The sequence below is a fragment of the Perissodus microlepis genome, chromosome 5 (genome assembly GCF_051167445.1).
Source record: "Perissodus microlepis isolate ML-2025 ecotype Zambia chromosome 5, ASM5116744v1, whole genome shotgun sequence".
Lineage (NCBI taxonomy): Eukaryota > Metazoa > Chordata > Actinopteri > Cichliformes > Cichlidae > Perissodus > Perissodus microlepis.
In genome coordinates this window covers 9,445,878-9,471,763 of record NC_140465.1, presented here as the reverse complement: position 1 = coordinate 9,471,763, position 25,886 = coordinate 9,445,878, and the positions used below count along the sequence as shown (strand labels likewise).

The window sequence follows — 25,886 nt, the reverse complement described above, 5'->3', positions numbered from 1 at the left end:
GTGTTTTGTGTGTGTGTGTGAGAGAGGGAGAGAGTGTGTCAGTTTGTGGTCACGAAAGCCCCACTGAGAGAGGAAGCTCAGCTGTCAGTAGCTGTCAGGTGCTGGGCCTCTCTCTCTGTCTGTCTCTCTCTTTATTTGCTGCTCCTGCTGTAGAGAACCTCAACCCCCTTCTCTTTCTTACTCTCCCTTCCTTTTTCTGCCCTCCAACAGTGGCAGGCTGGGTTTGAGGTCGAGGTGGAGGCGCTGCTCCCTTAGCACAAGCATGTTGACCAGAGATAAGGAAATATGGCACACAACCAACACCTCCACTCCCCCCACCAGCCCTACCCGTCTGGGGGCTAAACATGTTACAAACACATACATATATGCACACACATATGCAGCAAACAAGTAGTTATTTTGTGGCGTGATGACCGGACCTTGTTACCACATTACCATCACAGCACTTTAAGTATTTCTTGCCCGTTCACCTCCTCTCTTGTCTTCTGGCGCTCGGCTCCGCTGCTCTCTCTCTCTCTCTCTCTCACCCCGTGAAGGGTGTTACCCATGCTACATTAGGTGCTCACATGCAGAAAGGCACAGAACAAACAGGCACTCTCTGCAAAGCATGCTCCTCATTCAGTGGGAGTGAAAACATTTCCCTGAGTGTGCATGCCACCATGCCAGAAGCACCAGTCTGCTTCTATAGACTGGTGGTTTGGCGTGGTGTGAAATGGACACGGGATGTGAGGCTGGAAGCGTCTGTGGCGCCTCAGCCTCTTGCTTCGTGTTGTGAGATGTGTTGAGGGTGGGCGGGGGGTGGTTGTTGTTGAGGGGGAGAGCAGAGTGGGGGGTGCCTGAGCTTGTGATTGCAGATCGGCTCTGATGGGTATCCCCTTGGCCCTTTCTTGAGTAAGACACACTCAGATCACATTACAGGCCTGAGAACTGAGGGAAGACAGCGCGAGTGAGGGCAACAACTACTAGGAGGAGACACACACACATGCATGCAGGGTAATAAACTGCAATCCACATGTTCATGATTGCACAGCACAGCACTATGACATGAATGTAATCAATTCCCTTCAATGGGGGACCATGCTGTTTCCAGCTGTATGTTTTTTTCTGCCTCATCATTTACTCCTGTTTGACTTTAAGAAGTTTCAGCACAAGCTTGACTCCTGTATAAGGCCATCTCGTGTGGCTCATCTCGTTATCACCGACCTCTGTGGAAGTGCCAGAAGAATCAGCAGGTGTGAGAGTGGCGTGTACAGCCATCCAAAAGCAGCTGATAGGACGCAGGCCTGCAGTTGGATAAGCACTACTTTCTGCCAGAGCCCTGAAAACTCACACTGAGCCACAAATGTCTCAGCCTTTATCAGCCACAGACACCACGGCCCCCGCGTGCACACTTTCCAAGTCACTTTCCAGAAACACTGTTGACTTTCAAAGATTACCATACTTCCCACCACCTTACACTATCCAGGTATCATCACTTAAGCACAGTGAAATAGAGTATGAACGCTATTTCCAAGCTTATGTAAACTTCAGATCGCTGATTCTTCTCAACTTGGGATTTAGTTACAATATGTATGTATAACACTGACTGCTGTTCAGCTATAGTTCCAAATATTATTTTTAAAGTTCGAAGAAAACGTTGTTATATCTAGAAGATAGAAGTCTATTGCTTTAAACCTCTGCTATCTGTGCAGTCTTACAGGTTCAGCAGGCTGAATGCTTCCTTAATTATCTGAACAATTTGAGGTTACTGGCAACTTTTCAATCAGTTGAAATGCTTTTAGTTCTCATTTCCTGGTTTCTGTTTGTTTTCTTTTCATGCATCATACATCTAGTTTTCTTTCACACTTCTTCTATTGCAAACTGGGTTAAAAAGCAAAACAACCTCCAGCACATTACTGAGATAAGTGATCCTTTATGCACTGTGCTCTGACAATGTCACCTTCAAATACGGCTAACGCACAGCACGGGTGTCCCAACTGGAGATTCTTCATCCACTCAATCGGATTCTGTTGTCATGAGCTTCTGTTCTCTCATTTTGTGTGCAACACAAACAATGTCAGTACACCCTGTTTAAACAAGTTAGTGTCCAGAGATGTTTTTCCACTTCTCCAGTTTAAGCCATCTGTCCTGTTGATTGGCCTTTTAATGCTTTAATACCGATCACTCGTCCCCCACCCCTCACTGACCTACTGACTGTCTCTGCTTCTAATTTAAACCTGACTCTCTCCAGACCTGTCCATGTTATCTCAATGTGTTGTTGATGTGGGAAAAGGCCACAGGAGAGAACATGTGATGGGTTTCTTGGGTCTGGTATTTTCTTATAAGAGGCAGGGTAAATATAGTAGCTGAAGCCTATCAGACGCCACTGCACCAACACTCCCCAGGCCCAGATGGGCCCATCGGGGCTGCGCCCTGACGAGCATCACAGGCACAGGAGGCTCTATAGACAGTCAGATACTCATTCGTGGTTATATCCCAAATATTAAATAACACGCTCATAAAATGGGTAATTTATGACTCTCTATGAAACATTAACTTTCAAATCGGGGCTGCCTGATTCTCACACTTGTCATATAGTTTCTAAATAAAATACAACACTTACCTTTCTTTAATAAGGTGCAAGTAATCATGCTGTTACACCTTCCATTGATATTTTATTCTATACACACATAGGACTTATGAATTATAGAAAGGTTCTTTTTTTTCATATGGGCATCTAATTTGAGAGTCATGGTGATGCGAGCAGTTTGTGATTAAAGTTGAGCTGGGGTATGATAAGATAGGACTGTTTTCATGACTCTTCTGAGGAATCACTTGACGTCAGAGTGGCACAGCAGAGCGAGAAGCAAGTGGAGAGTGAGATTTGACTGAACCTTTTATTTTGTATGTGCATGTGAAAGAGAGACAGGCCGAGAGACATACAGAGAGGCCTCGTGGTGACTCAGCATAACGAGGTCTGCTGGACCTCCGTGACCTCGTTCGTCAAGCTGACACCAGGCTCTGTTTCTGCCATGTAATTCAAAAGAAGAATGTGACGAGGAGAAAAAGATAAGCAAGGATGAGAACAGACGAGGAGAAAGGCAGAGAGAGAAAACAGGGGCGAGAAAAAAAGGGGAAAACGGCATGTGAGGAGAAACAGAACTGCTAGCACTGAAGTGAGGTAGACAGGGAGGTGTTAGGAGGGGGGGGGGGAGTACAAATGACAAGCAGAAAAGTTGAGTAAACAAATGTGTGAGCGAGTTCACAAACACAGAACCAGAAGGACGGGGGTGAGATAGTGAAAGATTAATAGTGACAAAGTGAAGTAAAGAGAAACGAGTGGGACCAGAGCTGCCTCACTACAGTCACAACCAGTAAACACAGCAACAGCAGATATAATAATTCTGCTCAACACAAGTGTTTAAAAATCTCTGACATGTTGCAGCTATAAAAACTGCAACTTGTTCTGTGTGTTGGAATCGTCTGCAGTGTGTCCTAAACACATTGCATGGCTTCTTACTCTGTCAGTACATTTTGATCCTTAACACAATTCCTAAACACAAACTTATTTTGCTATCATCAATTCAATTTAATTCTTTAATAAAGCACCAAATTACACTAACAGTTGCTTCAAGATGCTTTATATTATAAGGTAAAGACCCGAGGATAATAGGGAGAAAAACCCCAACAATCAGATGACCCCCTATGAGCAAGCACTTGGTGAGAGTGGGAAGGAAAAACTTTCTTTTATCAGGAAGAAACCTCCGGCAGAACCAGGCTCGGGGGGGGACGGACATCTGCCGTGGCCTGTTGAGGAAGACGAGACAAAATACATACTGTGGAAAATAGCCAGAAAATAATCATAAGTAATGATTAAATGCAAAGTGGTGTATAAACACATAGAAAGTAAAAAGAGGTGAGTGATAAGGAAGCCCCCAGCAGTCTAAGCGCTAATATGAGGTATTTAAGGCAAAATAGGTCCTGATTATTCAAGACTTTGCATGAGAAGGATTTTAAATTTGATTCTGGATATAACAGGGAGCCAGTGTGGGGGAAATATGCTCTAGTCCCTGACAGCACTCTTGCTCCAGTGTTGTGAAAAACAAAATGCTCATCCTCTGGTGCTAACTGAAATGCTATTATGCTAACTTGCAAAGATAAGGTGATGAATACGGTTAAAACACAAAGTGTAGAATAGCAAGATGGAAATGGTTATTATGATGTTACCACCACCGCTTTGCGACCATTACCATCTTTGATTTTTTTGTTGTGTTTTAGAGCCATATGTGACCATATTTTTGGACACTACAGTGGAGTGCTAAGTTATCAGCTAATGCTAGCAAGCTTGGCTCGTAAGATGGGACCATAGACTATGTTACAGAACATATTTAGAACAATGAGTTATAAGAAAAGCTCAGCTCTCATAGAGTTGTAATGTAGTGTGAAATTTGTCATAGACCACAAAAATGTTTTAAATCCTGCTTTTTAACCATTTTTTAAAAAGTGATAGATGTAACCACTTAAATGTTACCCATGATTTCTGCATTTTAAACCTTCCTCATTCAAGTTTTGGCTTTATAATAATTTACCATATTTAGATGCGAGGGTGACATGCTAGGGTAAGTGCTCAGCAAACTGCATCTATGAACTGTATGCATGCAACCCACTCCATACCTGCTAATCGATGCTAATAAAATACTACACCTACTACTGATCAAAACTGAAGCTTCTTGAACAGGCTGCACCACCAAAGCTGAGGCCTAGCAGTGACCGGCTACAGCATTATCAGCACACCTGTCAATTAAAGCAGCCACACTTCATTGAGCCATTATACAGGTGTTATGAAAAGACCAACACTTTTTATAACAGGTTAAACATGGATTTTAATGCTGTTGGGTATTTTAACACAGATGTCTGTAGGGATTGATTCCCTTTTAGCTTAGAGTGGCCTTGAAGGCCGTTTTGGTACAGAGACTACACTACTTTGTGTGGCTCTGTGATTCTTGCTTGGGTTAAATTTTAACAGTGCTGAGTTAGCATCGTTAAGTCATTTTAGCAGTTCTTTACAGCCTCAGTCAGCCTAATACAGTTACAGTTGTTTTGTATTCATTAATCTACAGGAAGGTGGAAGAATGACACTACACTGCATTATTTAAAAGAAACTTGGTGTATCTTTTGAAAAGAAAGCCTAGCCACGAGAGAGAAGTATGCAAATAATTACATGCAATAAAACTCATACAAAAACAACTTGAAGGTAAACATGTCCAAGTGCAACAGCTCTAGCATGAATAAGGTGTGAATGGATTTCAATGAAAAACAATAGCACCTAAAAAAATAAAAACATCCCTTGAACTCAGGATGATATTGTAAATCATTGTTGCATGGATAAAATTGAGGTTGAGAACAAAATGATGTGTTTTTGTTTCTTACAACCCTGCCTGCGTTTCGTTTTCCCGGGCTTAGCGGGGTTTTAGAAGTGACACATCCCCTAAAGAAGCTGATGTAAGCACAAACAGGGGAAAAAAAAATGCTGCTGGGAGACAGTGCTAGGCAGCCTTGTTTAGCAGAGACAGGAAAGAAAAAAAAAAAAACAAAACAAAAAAAAAACACAGTTACTTGCAGCTCAGCATAATGGGCCTCAAAGCACTTTCTGACAAACACCTTTTATTTAAGTTATATACTAAACTCTCAGCAAGGGAATGAAAGAAAAGTGCACTGTCCAAGGGAACACCCAGCTCTGCTGAGAAGGTGGTGTTGTTGCTTGATAAAAGTCTGGGCCTCCTGCTCTCCCCCACCCCCAACACTCACATGCAAGACCTGACAGCACTCATTGCCACACACACACACACACACACACACACACACACACACACACAGCAGGATGTGTATTTTGTTACAAATGCAATGACATAAATTTGCTCTTTGGTTTTCATCGTTGACACTTCACATTAATAATAAAGACAGAATACAACAGGAGGCATATTTAAGTACAAATTATTTTATTTTTTGGTATGGCTTCTTTGAAGGAACTGTAAAAGACATTCTTATTGGAGAAAAAAAAAAAATCTAGAACATTTCCAGAAAATATGAATGGGCATCAATGAGCCAGCTGACAAATCCACTGACGGGGTGCAGCTGTGTCTCTGCAAGTTAAATGACATCAGTGCCATAACTGTAGTCATAACAAAACAAAAAAAGCTATTTTAACTTAGTACCTCTTATAAATACCTACATATAAATATTGTAAATGTACTTAATGACAGACAACATTAAAATGCTGTACATGAATGTCCTTTTTGAGAGCAACAGTTTGACAATCTCAGTGACAAAAGAAGAAACAACACTGGTGTTTGAGCTCAGTGTCAGCTACCTTTAAACATCGATATACAAAGCTCCTGGTCCCCGTACGGCCACATACTGCTTGTGATTATCTACATCCATCTGAAATTATCAAGACCCAAGTCAGATAAATGTGACTGCTGGAAACAGTCAGGTCAGTTTCAAGGAACTCTCTGCACTTGGTTCTCTAGTGTGGGAGGGGCACTTAAGTTTCAAAAAGGAAGTTGTTATTGTTTTTAAATTAAGGCCTCTTCAAATAAAATAAGTGTGTAGTCCTGACATCATCTTGGGACAATGGAGCTCCGACAGTCTTATACTGAAACTTTCTGTTACCTCTTGAGGTGAACTCTCTTGTTGTCCTCCTGTGTGGTGCTGAACGCTGGAGGTTTGTTCATGGGGCAGTGCTCTGCCTTACTGTGTATAGCACCGGGATAGGCTCCCCAATCACCACCGTACACCCTCATCTCTGACTGTTCCCCCAGTGTCCTAAAGCAGCATTGCCCTTCATATCCACCCCAGATCCACGGGAATCTGGAGGTAACAGGGGTTTAACATGTCCCCGACAGCTCTCAAAACATCAATATGTACCATGGACATATACAACTTCCACTGATTGAGCAGAGAAACATGCGAACATTGATAATAATAGCATAGAAATAAAACATGGACAAGGACATTAATACAATAATAAAGAAGGATAAAAATAATAATAATAATAATAATTAAAAAAAAGAAAGAAAAAAAAAAGAAGTGTCAGCTTCTGGAAGCTCTCGTAAGCAGCCACATATACTGCTCAGCTTCTCAACCTGAACCTTAGTCCTCCCACTACTTTTACCCTTTAACCAATGAGCCAAAAGCTCATCCTGATCATATAGTGCAATAGTCCCACCCTTTTTTCCTGAAAGCTACTTCTGGCAACAGCAGGATCACCCCGTAGGGCATTTTTCAATATCCTCTGTCCAAAGGCTTGCAACCACTCCACCTCCATCTCCTCCTCTTCCTCCTGCACCCCTTCCTCTGCTCCTCAACCTGCTCACTGCATACGGTCTGGCTGGATGTGCTGCTGTGGGGCGTAATGCAGGAACGCTGCACCAGGGCCAGTGGTAGAAGGGAGAGTGGGGTGTACGGTAGGTGGGGCTGTGGTGGCGGTGGAAGGCCCAACAGTGGCTGTGGGGCTGGCGGTGTAGCTGTAGCCCAAGAAGCCAGCCGGGGAGGCGGCGTACGGGTACTGCTGCTCAAAGGCAGCCTGGGCGTACTGGGTGTAGGCTGTGCTGTAGTCCAGGTATGGGCTGGTGCTGACAGAAGTAGAAACCTGAGTGGGCAGCACCAGGCTGGGCTGCACATATGCTTGCGGGTAGATGTAAGGCTGGGCCAACCTGCACACAGACACAAGGGGGGGGGGGGGGGGGGGGGGGGGGGGGGGGGTGTTAGACCAGAGGACTAAAACAACTACAAGAGAAATCCAACGCCTGGCTCCATTGTTTACACTGCGACCAGAGGGCGAGCATGTTAGAAATATACTCTAGTGTCCAGAACTTTGAGAACTCCCACAGAAATCCACTGTTATTAAGGATAATTACACGAAAGAGGTGAGGGAGGCAGACTCAACCCTCCGTCAGTGTCAGTTAGTAAAAGCTACAGAACCTGTTGGATAGGCCCTCCTGGAAGGACGGGGGAGGGAGGGGCTGAATGATAGAGTCAGCCGTTACTGGCAGGTTTTCAAGCTCAGGCATCAGCAGAGTGTTTTAACAGCTGCTGCACTTCACTTACTAGAGACACACACACACACACGGGGAAGTGCATGGGGAGGGCAGAAGTTGCAGTTGCTCTTGTTCTGGCTTAGTTTGAAAATCTCACTACAACAGGTGAACATGTTAGCTGGGGAGGGGAGGGGGATTATGGTGGCAGGGGAGCTCATCAGGGTTGGGTGCGAGGCTCTGCCAGGCCACATGGGCAGACTCTCAGATGTAGCTGATTAGAGCTGTGGGGTCTGGGGACTGTACAGTCTTTGCTTTGCCACTTTATCCACAAAAGAAATGGAAGTGGAGAGGGTTTTAGATTAGTCTATTTTTACTCAGGATTTGAAGTACATCTTTGGAGTTTGTTGTATAAAGGGATTAGTGATGGCAGCAAGCAAAAGAGCCCCCCTCTTTCATATACATGGTGATATAACTGACTATTGTGAGAGCCTTGACCCCGGATCCTGCAGTCGTGTGGTGGGCAGGGCGGGGCGGGCGGGGGGTGGGGGATCCGCAGACAAAGGCAAGATAGCAACAACAAAATGTCACATTGACTTACACTCTTCAACTGTATCTCAGTGCTGAATAAAATCTTCCTCTCATGGACTGTTTTCAAGTTTCAGTCTTATCGTTTTCCCCTCTCACACAGATTCAGTCCATTAGATGAAGGTTAGTATTAAAACACAGCTATCAAGCAACCAAAAAAGACAAAAACACAAAAACTCAAGCATGCAGGATAGGGATTTCATCATAGTCTCAATCCACATATTTACACACACCTATCTAATATCTCTGCCCTCCCCATTTATCCACCCACCAACACACACACCCGTTGCCACTGCAAACCCCAAACCATGCCATAATAGGGAAAGAGTCACAGTACAAATCAGGATAACCTCTTCACTTCATATCACACAGAAGGGTAAAGATAAAAAGGCACTCCAGTCCATCACAGCACACGGCACTTCACTCTCAAGCCATCACTGGCACCTTGGAGAGAGGCTGGCTGAGGGAGGAAGGAGGGGCGGGTAGATATTTTCTGCCATATCCCTTCTCGGGACTAGTCCGAGTACTGTGGGCATCCTCTCATCCTCTGCTGGCGCACTGGTCAGCTGGCAGCAGGAAGCAACCATGGCATAAGAGTGATTATTGTCAGCAGTAACATTAATGTCCTATTGTGTGGTTAAATAGATGCAGGGAAGAAAGAAGGGGGGGAAAAAGAAGCATTTTTCAGGTATCATCTCAAATGGAAAATTCAAACTCCATAAAACTTTTATTGTATTCAAACAACAAATGAGTCATCTGGCAAGTGAAGGGGAAACGAGTCCTAGTGCCAGTGGTCTGAGCACAAAACAAAACAGTGGCTTTTAACAAGTAGGCATAAGCAAATGAGGGCAACCCCCACCCGTGAGCGCAATCTACAGAGAGGCATTCACTCTGCACACAGCTTTCAAAGATAGCCATACATTAATGCTGCGGGGCATACGTATGCCCTTTCACTCGCCTCGTGTATAATGAGTTCGCATGTTCTGAGGCAGATTTTGGCCTCAGGCAAGTGACCTTGTGTAGGTGAAGAGAAATACAAAAATGAGAGACAGAGCAGTCCTGAATTAGATCTTTTGTGTCTGTGAAGAGGAACGGATAGACATACAGTGAGAGCGGGGAAAAAAAAGAAAAAAAAAAAAAAAAGATGGTACCGAGGCAAGTTAGGGACGAGGCCACAGATGCCAAGTGGTGGGGGGAATGTTGATGATGGCCCGAAGATTATCAGACTGGCCGTCAGCTGGTTTTGTGCTGACGGCCAGTCTGTGTGCGCCTCACATAGTGACACTCTGAGAATGGCAGGCTGAGACACCAGAGAGACAAGCTTACAAGAAACCATTTGATGCCCGTAAACATTACTAATATAAGCAGCTGAACTCTCTGTCATTAATGAAGGCCGCATAACGATGTGATGGGAAAAATCCTGCGCTCGCGTCACACACTGAGCAGCTAAATATTTCTACATGATAACACAAGTGAAGTTTCAGTGCGTGACTCACCATGACACAGAGTGGGGAAACAGACAGGACTGGATAGGGCGAGAAATTAACAACCCATTTAGAGCACTTTGAAGAGGGCCTCCACTCTTTGTTAAAAGGAACCTGTTGTTCTTTGAAGTCAGACAGACGAAGAAAAAAAAAAAAAAGTGTTTTGTTTGACACCTGTAGAGGTGAGTTTCCAAGGGAGGCACAGTCTCATTAAAGCATTAAGCCTACAACACCAGGCTTCCCATACCCTTCCCCCTCATTCGCTTTTTACCCCGTCTCACAGTCTCACAGAGGTGTCAGTTTTCAATATCTCGTTTTGACACCCTGGCAGTTGCAACACTGTAAGGGGAGAAATGAAAGTTTTAAAAAAAATGCAAAAGAATATACATATAAATTGCGTGATGCACGAGAAGCAAGCACACTGACAACTCATCTCCTCGCCATCAAAACAATGTCCCTGGCCTCAGTGGCCCCCTCAGGCCTTCACACTCCCCCACATCTGCTGACCACAGCTATACACACATCCAGAGCAGCAAGCCGTAACCGGCACACCACCGCCACTGAGACGCTCTGAGTACTGTATAAAAATCCTACTTCAGATCATGTCCTCCTCGTGCGGGGGGGGGCTGAAAGAAAAGCCACTTGTACACTCTGCATCTCAGGGAAGCCTGGGTGCCATACAGAAGAAACTCAGGAGGACAGGTGCTCTGTGTGCCTTTCCACGTCTCTGGGGTGGCGTTCATGGGAAATTAAGGGGGGTGTCAAGACTGTAACATGAACCAGCACCTGTCAGATGCATGCCTCAAACCGGCACTGCATATGGCAAACTCTCAGGGTCTGGTACCATCCATGCTTTGTGCAGTAGGACTGTGGACATGGGACTTTTCTGTGCCTTCTTAAGGTCTTGGAACATGAAAGGACACCCCCCCATGGGAATCCTATAATTTAGAATTTGTGATATCTTTCAGAACGCTGTATGGCTCATAAGTAGTCCTCATAAGAGTCCTAAGTCTTTTGGCTTCACTGTTCTCAATAACCACGAAAATATTTCCTACTTTGTCATTGTCCCTGTGGACTGTCCTGGGATTTCCATGAAGCTCACATATACCTTATAGGGCAGCAACTTACAAATTACTTTTCTATATTAATCCACACTGCTTTTTACTAATTCATGGTTGCTCTTGTTCCTTTTTATAGAAGAGTTCAATCACAACTGAAGCAAACTCCAACCAAAGCCACAAAGCAAAATCTAAAAGCATAAATATGTAGTTAATGTTCATATAAAACCCAGTAAAATATGCACATCCAAAGTAAAAAAAAAACCACAAACAAAAACAATAATAAAAAAAGAACCCCCAAACAAAAACAAAACCACATACACAGTTGTGATAAATCACTCTCAAACCACCACAAAGTCCTAACAATAAAAAACTAAGCATCAGGCTAGTTAATGATGGGCTTACAATTTAGCATTTAGCATCTTTTTAAGACTAAACCATGGAAGAACTGTTTTTTTTCTAATATATAAGCAATTTATTTCAAAACCTGTCCCTGTGTTTCTTGCATTTTCCTCCAGACAGCTGAGTGTTTTGCAGTGGTGTAGCTTTAAGGATGATATCTGAGAGCTGTCGGTTAGAGTAGGGGGGTGGGGGGTGTCATTACTCTAGTGAAATGCTCATTAGCTGCCCAGCAGACCGTGGCTCCTAGACGCTATCCAGGCTGTTTCTACAACAAAGCCACTTGGAGAAAGTCTTCTCAGTGACAGAGCCCGGTCAGGCAGGTACACGAGTCAACAGGCTCCTGCCAGAAGTTAACAAGTGAGTCACACATTCACCTCTGGAATGCTCTTCTATTACCACAGATATGCGAATCATCTCCCGGCCCTACAAAACTCAAATATGCTAATAGGCTACTTGTGGAGTTGCATGTGGACACAGAAACTGACGTGTGCTTCCCAGAGGCCCTGTTTGTCAAAGAAATGGTAGCCTAGTGGCGTTGCGCAGAGCGTGATGCGAGCAAACAGAGCTAAGCGAGCGCCCACTCCCTCTCACTTACCCATACTGCCTCTGGATGAGCGCTGGGTGGATGGGCTGCACTCCGATGGATATGCCTGCAAGAGAGGAGGCTGGCTGTCAGACACACATCTGCATTTACAGAGGAGGGCTAGAGAACAATACACAGAGGGCATGGGGAGACAGAGGCAGAGCCTGTTTCGATCCTGCCACAGAACAACAATTTCAAATGTGTGGCGAGCAACAGTACCAATATGTATGCACTTGGGAAACTGGGTGTTGTTCGGCCCGTAAATAGTGGCAAGCTAAGAACACATGTTGCACAGTTAATTGTAGTCTTTAGCCCTCGTGGGGGTGGGGGGTGTATTTTAGCTAATCAGTTTGTAAAGATGACGTCTAAGCCTTCCCAAGAACTCAAACAAGTATTAAATAATCTTTTGATGATGGTGACCTCATTCCTGTCAAGCAATCTGTAGTTCTGATGGGAGTTTGAACCTCACACCCGCTTTCAGTTTTATGGATACTGATAACTTTTGTTTTCTTGCATTTCCTTGCAACAAGTCTTGAAATAAACCTCATCTTACCGGTCTGTAAGCTACGAGGCTTGGCACCCAGGTAAGCCAGGTTGACGTTGGCCTTCCTGCCATCAATGATGGGGTTGGGATCCTTGCAGGCCCTCTCTGCTGCTCCTCGATCTGTCATAGTCACCTGGTGGCACAGTCGGAGGGAAAAAAAAAAGATTTAAACTACTACGTCATGTTACAAATAGCTTCATGGCTTTGGTCTGACAAATCAAAACAAAAACAAAACGCGCTTTAAAAATTAAAAAACAAAACAGGTTTTGGTCTTCACGAAAGCCCCCCCCCCCTACAGGCTTTCTTCTGTTATGATCCCATTTCTCTCAAGAAGGGGAAACTACAAACAAAGCACAATGATAATCTTTGAAAACTGCCCACAACAGCAGTAGCCAGCCACTCAGCTGCCACACGGCCATGGGCAGAGCTGCTGAAATATGGATCTGGGGAGAGCAACAAGGAGCTTATCCAATTAGGGCCAAAATAAGGAGATTGGTATTAGTCCGTCCCCCCCCCCCTCCCTCCTGGCATTAGTTGAGGCCTTCTGTTTTGATTGCCATGTTCTGCCAACACAGAGTCACCTCTGTGTGAGAAACGAGCAGCGAATGTAGGCCACAGATTGCATTGTTTAAGTGGACCATTAAAAAAAAAAAAAAAAAAAAAGCCTCTTCATCGTGGAAGGATCTGGAACAAAGCCCACTCAGGGCCTGTGTTGTGAACACACAGGAAGGAACGAGGCCGTGTTTACACTGAAGAGCCTTGCTGTGGGGGGGTTCTACTAATCCACCTCTGAAGTGTGTTTAGGAAAAAAAAAGAAGAAAAGAGGTGTACTCAGCTTTGGGCAACTCCCCTGCCCTGCTGCCAGCTACCTCTGCTCCAACTGAAACCCTCAGAAAAATAGAGTGAGCAGGTTGCCTCACGCCACACACACACACAAAAAAAAAAAAAAAAAAAAAAAAAATGTAACTCAGCATAAAGTGCTCATCGTGTCACTGTGTATCATCCTCGGCAGCACCCATATCACCCTGAGCCTGTCTAACCTGAAACACCAGCCTCCTCGCGAAGCCGCTCGATACCAGCTAGACTCACAGGACGGGCTTTCTTCTCAGTTAGAAGGCTGATGTGTAAACACAAGAGAGCAATTGTCTTACAATTGTGCCGTTAGAGGTAAACATGAACACATAACCGTTTTCCATTCCTTCTTTGGCCCGAGAGGTCGTTATTTGGGCTGATGCAGCTTTCCAAGTTCTAGTAAATATTTGCATTTCTTATGCGCTTCTGTTCTTTGTGTCAGAAAGAGTGCAGGTCTTTGTCTTGCGAGAACAAGACAAGTCACCTCTTAATGTAGTTTTACACTGGGCTTTGCAGGGGTTCTTTGACACTTCTCACTAACACAGCGTAAATCAACTATGGCCAAACACAGTTCCAATAACACAATGTGATGACCTCATAAACAGCAGGTTTAAGCACAAGTCAACAAGTTCAGCTTGCAGAATGATGCGATCAAAGGGAAACTTAACATACATGTGGGGAATGGGATAAAGCCAAATTTACTGATGCTGGAATTTCTCTCAGCAGCCAAGATGTGATGTAAATCATGTGCTCCGGTCCTTGACAATAGAGGGCAGGGTGTACAAAGTAAGCCTCCCCACTGCTCCAAAATAACCATATAAAGCCAGCAAGAAGTGCAGGCTGTCAACACACACACACACACACACACACACACACACACACACACACACACACACACACACACACACACTTACTTCCAAGAGCCATAAGCCGAGGCTGTTTAGGAGTGAATGAGGTGGGGAAGACTTGACTGGGTGGGTTTGGGGGTGGGGAGTGGGGGGTGACATCAGACATATGTTGAATTATAATCTTCTTAGTTATCCATCAACTTGTGTGAGCCCTCATCCTCATTAAGCTAAAATAACAGCCAGCCAGGCAAAAACGGAGATGCTGCTGTGCAATTGTGCGGTTAAGCCTCAGTGTGTGTGCGCGCGTGTGTGTGTGTTAGGGGTTGTGGTGGGGGTGCATTTGACATGTATTTGAATGACTGCATGCTGTATTATGCGGAGTCACAAAACTCAAAGAGAGAGAGACACAGCAACAAACAAAAAGATCGCTGTTATGTAGACACAAACAGAATTTAGCTGATGGATGATGCGGTTTGATTGCGCTAAATGTCGTGAAAGCGAGCGGATGATAGTGAAAGTTTTGCTTCTACTTACGAAGCCGTATCCTCGGGATTTGCCGGTCTGTCGGTCCGTTATCACCACAGCCTCATCAATGTCCCCAAAGGCCTCAAAGTATTTTCTAAGTGAGGCATCGTTTGTGTGGTACGGCAGCCCGCCGACAAAGATCTTGGTGAAAGTAGTGTCTTTCTGAAGCGCTGTGGGATGCATGACGTCCAGGGCTCCGTTCATATACTGATGAAGAAGCATTGGATCAGCCGGAGACCGGTACTTGGCACGCGGAAGACTTAGAGCTAACAGAGTCCCAGCATCAGAGAAACCAAGCCCAGTCTCGCTATGTTTCACTCGAGTTTCTCCAACTCTTTTTTATGTTTTTTTCAAAGTTGCAGCAACCTGATGATATCCACGACTCAGTCCGCGTGAACTCGCGTCGAGGATGCCTGCTGCTTCGCTGCTGAGAGGAACCGTGCTGGGAGCATTTGTAGTGCAGTTACCCGGACCACGCCCCCTTCCGCTGCCAGCCAATCGCCTTACAGCCTAGGTGTCGGCCTTGGCAGCGCTCACTCCTGCTAGTTTCCCCCTTCATCCTTTCCCGGCGCTGTGCTGCACCTGCTTTTGTCTTTTACAAACACAAAGAAAAAGCCGCACACTACGGCAAAAAGCGCGGCCCTGCCACATGGTTCTGTAACGAGGAAGTAAAGGATTCAGCTTCTTTCCTAAAACACCTAACCCAGAGCTTAAAAGCTGCATTCTAGAGTGCTTATTTTACTCTCGTTTGACTTTGGAATCGTGAGGTAGCAGCTATAGCCTGAGCAGATAGCAAAAGTTAAAGAGTTGCTAATGATTAAACTCTCAATGCTCCTGAAAAAAAGGGGCCACTGAAAGAGCAGCTAAGCTCACATACACAAACTCTGGAGCCTTACATGGTCATGATAAGCTCCTGATTTCCATGATTTATCATGTAGTCGACATAAAACAGTCACTCATCTACAGCACATAGAAAGTGCTTCCGTCTCATGATCACTATAAACTTTTTTACATCTCAAAAGGCTGGAATAGCACCTAATAACATTACTATATATAGTCTTTGACTCTTTTGAGCCAGACGCCATGATTCCAATAACTTTACATGGTTGGGCATTCCGTTAACAGACTGGTTAAGCCATATTTTTTGATAGTATACTGAGAAATTAATGGGGCAAGTGTAAAAATGTCTTCAAAGTGCTTGCCAGATGTTGCATTCTCTATGTACTGCTAATAACAGACCCAGTGATGCCTTCAGCTGTAAGTGCTGAAAGCAACAGGTCAGGCCTCATACAATAAGTTTAAATTGCCATTTTGCCTTGGAGTTCCAGTTAATCGCTTTATTTGACTTGGACTTTCTGTTCAGCTAATCAAAAGAGTTTGGTGCAGCGGGTGAACTGTTGAGGAACCAGGACCCAGAGAAGTGTCACAAGCATCACCTCATGAAAGTCGAGGTGAGCCGATGAACTGTTGAAGCAGCACATCTTCCCGCCCTCAGTGCCTTGGAGTTCCAATGCTAAGTACCAAGGGTCAGGCTGACAGTGAGGTGATACTCTAATGACCTCAATAAAAAAGGTATTTAATTCACACCTTCTCCCCTATGAACTGCTTCACTTTTCTCGCATTCCCTTTGTAGCTCGTCTTGCTACCTCATTCAATCCCTCCCTTTTCCAGCTTTGTGCCTCAGTCAAAAACCCCAGTGTTTAACTTTGATATCATTTGTCCTGCTTAAGCTCCCTGGCCTTTTCTATAGGTAACAGCTGGAATTAAAACCATACAGGGCAAAATGCTCCACCTGCTGGTTAGCTTGGATTAACACAGGCAGAGAGGAGGAGACACCAGTTTATCTTAACTTTATGATTATTCCCAACACCTACAGAGAAATAAACAGCTGAAGTATTAGAGACAGTGGTGATGTTTGAAGGTGATGTTTTTAGATGCAGGGTACAGTTCCCCAAACTCTCAACAATCGAGACAGAAAAATAGCTGGGCCCTCCCTCAGGCTGGAATAAACATGTTCAAATCTAAGTGTTTACACATATTTATTTATACAGTTTCCGAGTTTCATTAATGAAGCTAAACCATGGGTAACAGCAAATCGCAAGAAAATGAAGAGCTGTAAAAAATAAAAAGAAAAGCTGGACATATTAAAAAAAAATTAACCATAACATCCAGATGAATGCCAAATAAAGCCCTCTCCCTCTAAGACCAACTGTCATGCAGCTGTCATCAATGCCAGGATGGGTAGGCCCTTCTGATTGGTCCATGCACAGTACACAGCCCAACGGCATTGGTCCAGGTGTTTGTCGTAAGGAAGGAGTCTTTCTCGAGCGTATACACACTAAAGCAGCAGGTCGTCTGAATTTCCCCACAAAAGATGTGACTTGGCACGATGAATCTGGAGACAGGAGGGAGCAGTCAGTGACAGGGAACATTCTGAGGTTTCTTTTTGTCTTTTTTTTGTTTATTTCTGAAAATCTGCTCCTTTTTGCACATAACAGTCAAGAAATACATCACCATACAGCAGAGAAATGCATCACTACTCATCAGGCATAAATCAACATTTACAATTCATAGTTAATGTAAACTTTTGATGAATCCATTTACAAAAATACATTTTTCACTGCCCATAATTTAATAAATCTCTCAATAATTTAATAAATTAATGAAATCTGTCTTTAAATACATTTTTTTTACTGAGGATTACACTGCAAAGTCTAAAGACTTTCAAACTCAGTGCTCTAAAGTAGCCAGCAGGCCTCATCCTGTGCTTTTTTGATTGTACAGGTGCAAAAGCTGCTTCAATACATTATCACAGCAGAAACCACACAAACCTTCAGCAAAACTTATGGTCTGTACAAGCTACTTAAAGCAGTACATGACGATGCTGAGATCTGAATCGTATCAGTATCCTTACTTCACACATCCATGCATGCCCTGGAAAGGCCCCTGTGAGAGTCAGAGGAGAACTGAGGAAACAGGGCAGCCGTGTCCAGTGACCACGGTCTCCAGGTTTATAGACATTAACTGCCCTTCTCTCACCATTTCTTGTTCCGAGGCTTCAGCTCCTCAGCGGCGTTCCTCAGGAAGATGTAGTTCTTTTTCTGGGGGTTGTAGTACTCATGGCCCTGAATGATGACGAGTAGAAGTCAGAGTGAAAAGGCAAGCTTTGCTAACTAGAGTACTGATCCAACAACTGTAATGATTTATTAGCGCCTACCTTTGACCAGTCGTAACTGGAAGCATACGCAAAGATGTTGCCATTATGGTTGAAGCAGCAAGCTGTGATGGGCTGGTCGAGCTGCTCTGAGGTCTTCAACTTTGTGCGGGCATCTTTGTCCCAGAAGCTGAAGCGTCCGTCTGAGCCCACGGTAGCCAGAGTGCCATGGACAGGATGGAAGGCGATGGCATTCACCTGGTGGGAGAAAACATAAAATAGGAAGAACAATTATACGCAAATAAAAATGAAAGAGATTCATTTAACAGATATTACAGACCCCCCCCCCCCAAAAAAACCAAAAAAACCCAAGAGAAAATTGTGCCATTATTCAACAGATAATTAGGCAATTATATAATAATGACTGTATTTAAAAGCTCAAAGCATGGTGATATCAGTCATAGCCACATTAAGACTAAAGAAAGCATTAAATAAAACACTAACGATTGCAGATAATGAAATGTAATATTTTAAATTACACTGCAGTTCTTTCATCATCATTTTTAAACCTTACTTATTAAGATAATTAGGAAAGGGAGGACTGTGCAATGATTTCAGTTGTACTATATGAAGACAGGTTGTACTGTATCTTTTAAATTTTGTATTGATCTCACTCCTGCTGTTGAACTTATAATAAATTGAATAAATTCACCTATTTACTAGCATGTTGTAATTACAAAGTTTAACTCTGAAATGCAGACAAATTCCAAATTTTAATCTCCTGCACTTGTGCAAAATGGAAAACAAAGCGAACATAAAAACTGCACCAATTTACACAAATCTTAGTTGGTTTAACCAAGAGTATATCATTACTAAAATGAATCCCATGTTTCTCCTTTAACAAGAATAATGTTTACAATAAATCAGAGCTTCATTTAACACTGAAGCGCTTTTACTAAAGTCCACAAACTAGGATAGTCTCATCAAATGATATCTCCTTTAAGAGCAAACAATGCCGGCACTGGCCCAGAATTAAGACCAACTTACTGCATAGATGTCCTGTGGAGTGGTTGTGTTGGTTCCATTGGACCTGTGGCACTTGAAGGTGAAGTTATCTTTGGCTCTGAAACGAATGAACAGTGATTCATATTTCAGTTTCAATTATTGAACCAGAACAAGAATTTTATAAAAAAAAAAAAAAAAAAAAAAGAAAGAAAAGAAAAAAGGTGCACACTTGAATTCGAGCAGTAGATTGTATTAGTCACTCACGGGTTTGGAGGATTGATATAGTGGATTGCCACTCGGCCCTCAATGCTTCCCAGTGCAAAACCCGTAGGCTTGTTCTGCTTGTCCTTGAATATGGCCACACAGCGGTGCTGCAAGGATGTCACGTTGGTTAAAGAGTAGTAATGCCAATATCTTGACATGCATGTAGCACCGATTAAAAAGGAATCTTAGCAGTGTACAAAATTACAAAAGTGAGTGGCATAAGGTATACATATATTTGGAAAAGATAAAAATCACCTGATGTTTGAGAGGAGATTCTATTCGGCGAAACTCAGAGGGCTGATTCTCTAGTTGGTACACTATCAGGCCTCTCTCAGCTGTGGCAACCACTGCCATGGGGTACACCTACACAGGGCACATTAAACATAAAAGAAAGTCAATCAATAATCAGTCTATTCTGTGAGCATCAGAATTTGTCATACTCGTAAATCACTTACAACATCTGCGCAGTAGCATCTCTCAGGCATCTGCAGTGACATCATAGGATTGGGAGATCGAGTATCCCAGAACTAAAGAGACAAATAGAAAAGCTCTCATTTTTCTAAGTGTTGTTTATAATTAATCATTTTCTCAAACAGCATTCAACATCTGTGTCTTTGAATAAATTTCAGCAAATTCAATTATTTGGAATCACTCCACAGGTGTGTATATGCTTAATGAGACATGTGGTTGGTTAAAGGGTCACTTCAAGGTGACCCCCAAAAGCTAAATTGAGCCAGCCAGGATAAAACAGAAACATTTAAACTCTGTTTACACCCAATATCACATAAAATTTGCATTAGCTCAAAGTGGCCGGTTTTAATGAAAGGTGGACTCTGGCACAGACAGATGTAACCAAGTGGTCTTCTAGGCTTTATCTCAGTAATGTTAAATGACTGAACTGGATGACCACACTCTGTTTGTGGAATCTTATCTTATTTAAATGATGGCTTATGACGCAATTAACTACAGACACTTGTATTTTGATTAGGGGAATTCTATTATTTTATTTGTATATAACTACTTGGCATGTTTGTGTATTACTGTGATGGATGCCACCTAAATGCTAAAAATTTAAGCTTTAAAACAGAAATTCACAAACCAATGTGCGAAGGCTAGGTGGCTAACTATCAGTCATACGAATTTCTACTATTCACTTGCCATTAATTACAATGAAAAATAAGCCATTGCAAAAAACATGTCCCATATTTTTTCAAACTACTGTTCATTTTTTTGCACTCAAACTAATGAATCCATTAGACATAGTAAAAACTCTTGGTCATGTTTTAATGCCTTGTCCCTACAGATATTCCATGAAAGCAAAAACTGAATGCACAAGTTGACAAGCATTAAAAGATGCTGCTTTTACCTTCAGTGTTTTATCCCAACTGCCAGTCATGATACAGCTGTAGTTTGGGGCCTTGATCCAGTGGATTGCTTTAATTGGGCCATCGTGCTATGGAGAGAAATAATGAGAACTGTAACATGATTCTGCTTCATTCATGTCCACACAGTTGTTCTGGGTTTCTGTTCCAACCTGTGCGATCTGGATGGCTTGATTGCTGTTGAGATCCCACATCTTGGCTGTCTTGTCACAGGAAGCTGTGAAGACTTTGCTTCCATCCTGGACAGAAAAAAAGAAAAGCAGATCATAAATTACTCTACAACCAGACAGCATCTACAACCAGGCAGCATCTACTGCAAAGATTACATTTTAAACATTAAACCTACATCACTCCAGCAGGCATCCAGCACTGGACCTGTGTGCATCTGTTGGGCCTTGGGAACAGTCTGTCCATTGTCCTGCACCTCCCAACATCGGACCTAAGAGTCAGACGATAAACCACTGTTAAGATTTTCAAAAAGTAAAATATGCACAATGTATATAGAAGTCTCAAAGAGGAAAAAGAAAGAGCAGAAGAGAGCAAATGGGATATACTATGAAGCAGCATTAATGGGTACGTGTGCTACGTCAAGCTTAAAGTCAGACTTTGTGTCATTAAAAGTGGCTCTCTTTTTACATGGCTAAATCACTGTGATACCTTACGATGAGCACAAACCTTGTTGGGAACAGGTTATGTTCAGCATTCTTGTTTCAAATCTGCTTGAAGTACTTTGTTCTCACCAATGCTTTTATTTACAGCCATTTTTAATTGTTATATAGACACTCTGCTGGTTGAATACATTTTATACGTGCGAGCTGTTAAACAATGAAGCCCTGCTGTAAAGTTACAGCAGTGCAAACTGTGCATCACATTGCTGCTGGAATGTGAAAGACAAAGTGACAATAGACCCTGTGCACGAGAAAATGCTAACTTCCTGGTTTGAGACTGGATGTGGGGTTGTACATTTCCGGTAGCTTTACTTTGCGGTCAATTGCTACTGCGAAGATGTACTCCAAAATCATGTCCAAAACTCGAAAACGGAAAGATCGCGTTAAGTTACAAAGAGCAGAAGGTGGGAACACTCACCACTGTTGTGTCATAAAAAAATCTAATGATCAACTTTGATGTTTAAAGAGTTTAGATCATCAGTTGTTTACATCACTCAACACAAGCAGAACTGCATTACAAAATCAGAAGACACATCATCCACATTCAGAAGCACATCTATGTATAGTGACAGTTCTTATGATTTAAACAGGCAAATGTTCAGCATTCAAACTACAGGTGAAGAATAGTCAAACCAGATGTTTCCCCCGTTATGTCGATATCAGCTAGTCAAGTACACACCTACACAGCATGTTAACAAACCGTGAAAAAAAGCCACACAAAAAATGAACGATTGCTGGTAACGGTTTCTATACATTAGTATTTACGAAGGGTATGTTGTGACTTACCTTCAAAATTACAGCGGTCCCTCGCTATAACACGGTTCACCTTTCACCTCGCTGTTTCGCAGATTTTTTAGTGCAAGTTTGCATGCTTATTTTTTTTTTTTACATCACATTGTGTCCTGATCGCTGCAGACGATCTCCTCCGTGACGTCTCTCCTGTACAGTACAGAATCGCTGCATCGATCGCTAGCAGTGTGACTCTGAAGTGCAGTACTGTATGTCCATGAAACGTTTTGCACCGTCAAAAAATAAAATTGGCTACTTGATTTCACCTATCGCTGGTTATTTTTAGAACGTAACACCCGCGATAAACGAGGGACAGCTGAGAAATATAACATTTGAATCCCTTTTCTCTTTTGCTCTGAGGCGCGGGGGAAAAATATCGACAAGTCGATGAACATCATTTACAGATATATTGGGTAAATGCCCAAGACATCTATAGAAATGTAAATCGTCGCTTGATTCATTCATTTGCTTAACTTGTTTTGGACCGTAAACAGGGCGCGAATAGGGCACCGGAAACAAAGCTCCCCACAGGAGTTTCCGCACCGGAAGTAGCATATGCTAACGTGCACATAGTCTATTCTAATCTGCTGCTTTACTCTTACACTGCTGGAACTGCAGCTACAAGGACACAGAATATACTCAAAAGATACAGGTTTAATCAATAAAAAAATAATATCTCTCTTATTAGGTTACAGGACAGAAACCTTTCGCGTCTAAATCTACCCAGTTTAGATTTTCAGAGCTCTGATGTTTGGCCATCACATTAGAAATAACTGCAGAAGTGAGTTTTAAAATAAGCACAACACTGGGCTTAACAGAGACAGTTGGTAACTACCATCATTATACCCATTATTTAGGCTTTTTCAGGCCAGTATAAACAAATATTGAAGTGTGTATATTAGGCATAGTGCCTTTATTGAACAATGTTGACTTTCACATCCTGCTCATACATTATGCGTCACTCTTTTTAAAATAGGCTAATTACACATTATATAAGGACTAGGCAACATGATTTAGCGATTAGTATTAATAAAACTATAGTAATAATCTTTCATTTACTCACTCCACCATAGGCAATAAATGCGAGTGAATCAATTACTCACATCATTAGCCCAGGATCCTCCAATGAGGAAGTTTCCAGGCATGGTGGGTGGGCTGAAAGCCAGGCAGCTGATGCTGTCATCTGGAGGTGAAGTCACTTCGACATCCTATAAGGCAAGACAAAAAAAACAATAAAGAAGTATGAGGAGGACCAGTGGCAAAATGAGGATAGAGTTTTAAACGACTCCTTTTAACATTTAACAAAGTTTATGTCATACAACATATTGACAACACTATTGGGCCACCTATACATTTTAGCTTTGATGAGATCCCATTCATTAACATGGAGTTGGTTCCCCCTAGGCAGCTGTAACATATTCTATTTTTCTGTGAAGGCTTTCAACAAAATTTGGAGTTCAACTGCAGCTTTTGCCCATTCATCCAGAAGAACATTTGTGAGTTTAAACATTGATGTTGGGTGAGAGGGACTGGGTTGTTAATCCAAAAGATGTTAGCTCGACAGCTATGGAAACCATACCGTGAAGCTCTTGATGCACAGTTTTTGTGTTGATGTTAATGTCAGAAGACATCTGCAGTAAGTGGGTCAGCAAATCATTGGCTACTTTTACCCACTATAATAATAATAATAATAATAATAATAATAATAATAATGGATTGCATTTATATAGCGCTTTTCGGGGCCCTCAAAGCGCTGTACAATTCCACTATTCATTCACTCTCACATTCACACACTGGTGGAGGCAAGCTACAGTTGTAGTCACAGCTGCCCTGCCCTGACAGAAGCGAGGCTGCCATATCGCGCCATCGGCCCCTCTGGCCATCACCAGTAGGCGGTAGGTGAAGTGTCTTGCCCAAGGACACAGCGACCGAGGCTGTCCGAACCGGGGCTCAAACTGGCAACCTTCCGGTTACAGGACGAACTGCCAACTCTTTGAGCCACGATCGCCTATGTACCTCAGCACTCGGCAACTTCACTCTGTAACGTTACCTGGCCTGGCTGAGTTGCCAATGGTTTCTAACTGCTTCCACTTTGCAACAATATCACTTACAGTTAAGCATGTAATATCTAGAAGGCAAGAAGTTTAACTTCTTGCAAGTCAGTACTTGAATTCAGTGAGTATTTTACAAGAACTCAGTCTTTCAAAAATGTTTGTAATGGCTAGCTGTTAGATTTTATATCTATGGAATGGCACTAAACACCTCAATTCAAAGATTAAGAGGTGTGGTCCAATACTTTTGGACATATAGTGTATGTTGTGCTCTTGTAGGCCGCTTTACCTTCATGGGATTGTGGCTGTCTGTAGTCGTGCTTCCAAACACCCCGGTCCCTCCAGTCCCAAACCCCGAGCTTGTTCCAAACAAACTCATAGTGCACTAACGTCAGCCAGCCCTGAGAGAACAAAGAAAGACAGTGCTTTTATATGAAACAACACGCTAACTGCCAAAAGTTGTCAGTGCATCAAACAATACCATGAACCACTGAGCAGGTGATGAAAACAAGTGAATACTGCATGTGTGAAACACCGGGTAGCACACATTACGACATCCATTCAAGTACAATAAATTAGTTTTTCTTACAAGCGATATATAACTGCACTCAAGTTATCGTTGTAATTATTATTGAGGATATAACGAAGTCACACATCTGGATAACCAAAACTTAGCATGACAGCTAAAGGAAATGCTAGCTACATCACTTGCCACTGCTAACTAAATCACGCTACCAGGCTCGTTAATAAGAGGATAAATGGTCATTTAACTTCGATTGATATTTAAAATAGGGCTGAACCTATAAGCCACTATTATGACACCTTTCTGTGTGTGAAAATAAATACGTTTGAAAAAAGCTTAGAGGTACGAGCTCGCTAACATTAGCTAAGCAACTCTTGACAAACCACTGTGCCTCCCGGGTTAAAAAAACAAACAAACAAACAAATTTTCATGTTTGGTGACAATTTTAAACAACCATAATTAAACATTTCACTGTCACTGAAACCTTCTCATACCTACACGGATATACATACCACTAATTTCCTTCTACTCTAGATGTAATGTCGCAACGCTGAAAACGCTAGAAGTGTGGCGCTTGTTCCTTTGAGTGCATAGTCGCAGGTTGATGACGCTTTGGCTCCAGCGCTCAAGAAAATGCAAACCGAAAGGTAAACGCTGTGTGGCAGCAAAGCAACAGGCTGCATGCAAGCATACTGTATGTCTATGGGCAGCCCATTTGAGTTAAGGTGCCCTTTCAATTTCAGATTTTTTTTTATATGACACGATTTAGATGAAATACTGTACAGATAAACAAAAAGTAAGAAAGTGGCAGATGGTTATTAAGCTAAGGGAAATCATAAGTAAAGTACTATGTATATAGCCTGCAGCCTAGGAACTAAGATGTTTTAAACGTAAAATGAAAGGTTGCCTCACTCAAATAAATGTAACAAATATTTAGTTTGGAAATATGAGGAATAGAAAAAGTTATATCAATACTTTTGGGAGTAAAGGTTTGGTTTAGTAAATGTGCCCACTTTCGAGCAACTGAAATTAAATGTAACCCATGAAAAAGGGGGAAAAATTATGTGGCAATAACATTTGCTTCAGTCTCCCTTTCATTGGGCTGTGGGCTATCTTTCTGTAGCTTTGAAAAAAGGCAATTGCACAATAAG

General features: G+C 42.7%; 2 protein-coding genes across 3 annotated transcripts; both read right to left on the bottom strand.

Annotated features, from left to right (window-relative positions):
- Positions 1-5,961: 5,961 nt before the first annotated feature.
- LOC146386559 (RNA-binding protein 38-like) lies at positions 5,962-16,932 on the bottom strand. The gene is made up of 4 exons (XM_084927707.1): positions 14,909-16,932; positions 12,684-12,807; positions 12,143-12,197; positions 5,962-7,694 (listed from the first exon to the last, which is right to left on the bottom strand). The coding sequence occupies exons 1-4, from the start codon at positions 15,119-15,121 to the stop codon at positions 7,352-7,354; spliced, it is 735 nt and encodes a 244-aa protein (XP_084783833.1). The 5' UTR covers positions 15,122-16,932; the 3' UTR covers positions 5,962-7,351.
- Positions 16,933-17,180: 248 nt separating this feature from the next.
- Positions 17,181-25,380, bottom strand: rae1 (ribonucleic acid export 1). Of its 2 annotated transcripts, XM_084927706.1 has the most exons (13): positions 25,248-25,380; positions 24,502-24,613; positions 23,265-23,369; positions 21,051-21,143; positions 20,857-20,943; positions 20,689-20,775; positions 19,778-19,849; positions 19,578-19,685; positions 19,323-19,429; positions 19,101-19,176; positions 18,117-18,311; positions 17,939-18,024; positions 17,181-17,294 (listed from the first exon to the last, which is right to left on the bottom strand). In XM_084927706.1, coding segments are annotated over exons 2-13 (1,107 nt in total). In that variant the 5' UTR covers positions 24,592-24,613; positions 25,248-25,380; the 3' UTR covers positions 17,181-17,293. The 2 variants fall into 2 exon arrangements, with proteins under 2 accessions (XP_084783832.1, XP_084783831.1); XM_084927705.1 differs by lacking the exon at positions 17,181-17,294 and having other exon boundaries at positions 17,935-18,024.
- Positions 25,381-25,886: the final 506 nt, after the last annotated feature.

Bases quoted from the DNA above. Each gene is read 5' to 3' on its own strand.
- LOC146386559 (XM_084927707.1), bottom strand. From the start codon at position 15,121: ATGCTTCTTCATCAGTATATGAACGGAGCCCTGGACGTCATGCATCCC. The intron at 12,198-12,683 runs GTAAGATGAGGT...CCTCTCTTGCAG, and splicing joins GCCTCGTAGCTTACAGACCG to GCATATCCATCGGAGTGCAG. The intron at 7,695-12,142 runs GTAAGTGAGAGG...GTCTGTGTGCAG, and splicing joins CTCATCCAGAGGCAGTATGG to GTTGGCCCAGCCTTACATCT.
- rae1 (XM_084927705.1), bottom strand. From the start codon at position 24,591: ATGAGTTTGTTTGGAACAAGCTCGGGGTTTGGGACTGGAGGGACCGGG. The intron at 19,850-20,688 runs GTAAAAGCAGCA...TTGTCTCTTTAG, and splicing joins GTTGGGATAAAACACTGAAG to TTCTGGGATACTCGATCTCC. The intron at 19,177-19,322 runs GTGAGTGACTAA...CATTCGTTTCAG, and splicing joins TATATCAATCCTCCAAACCC to AGCCAAAGATAACTTCACCT.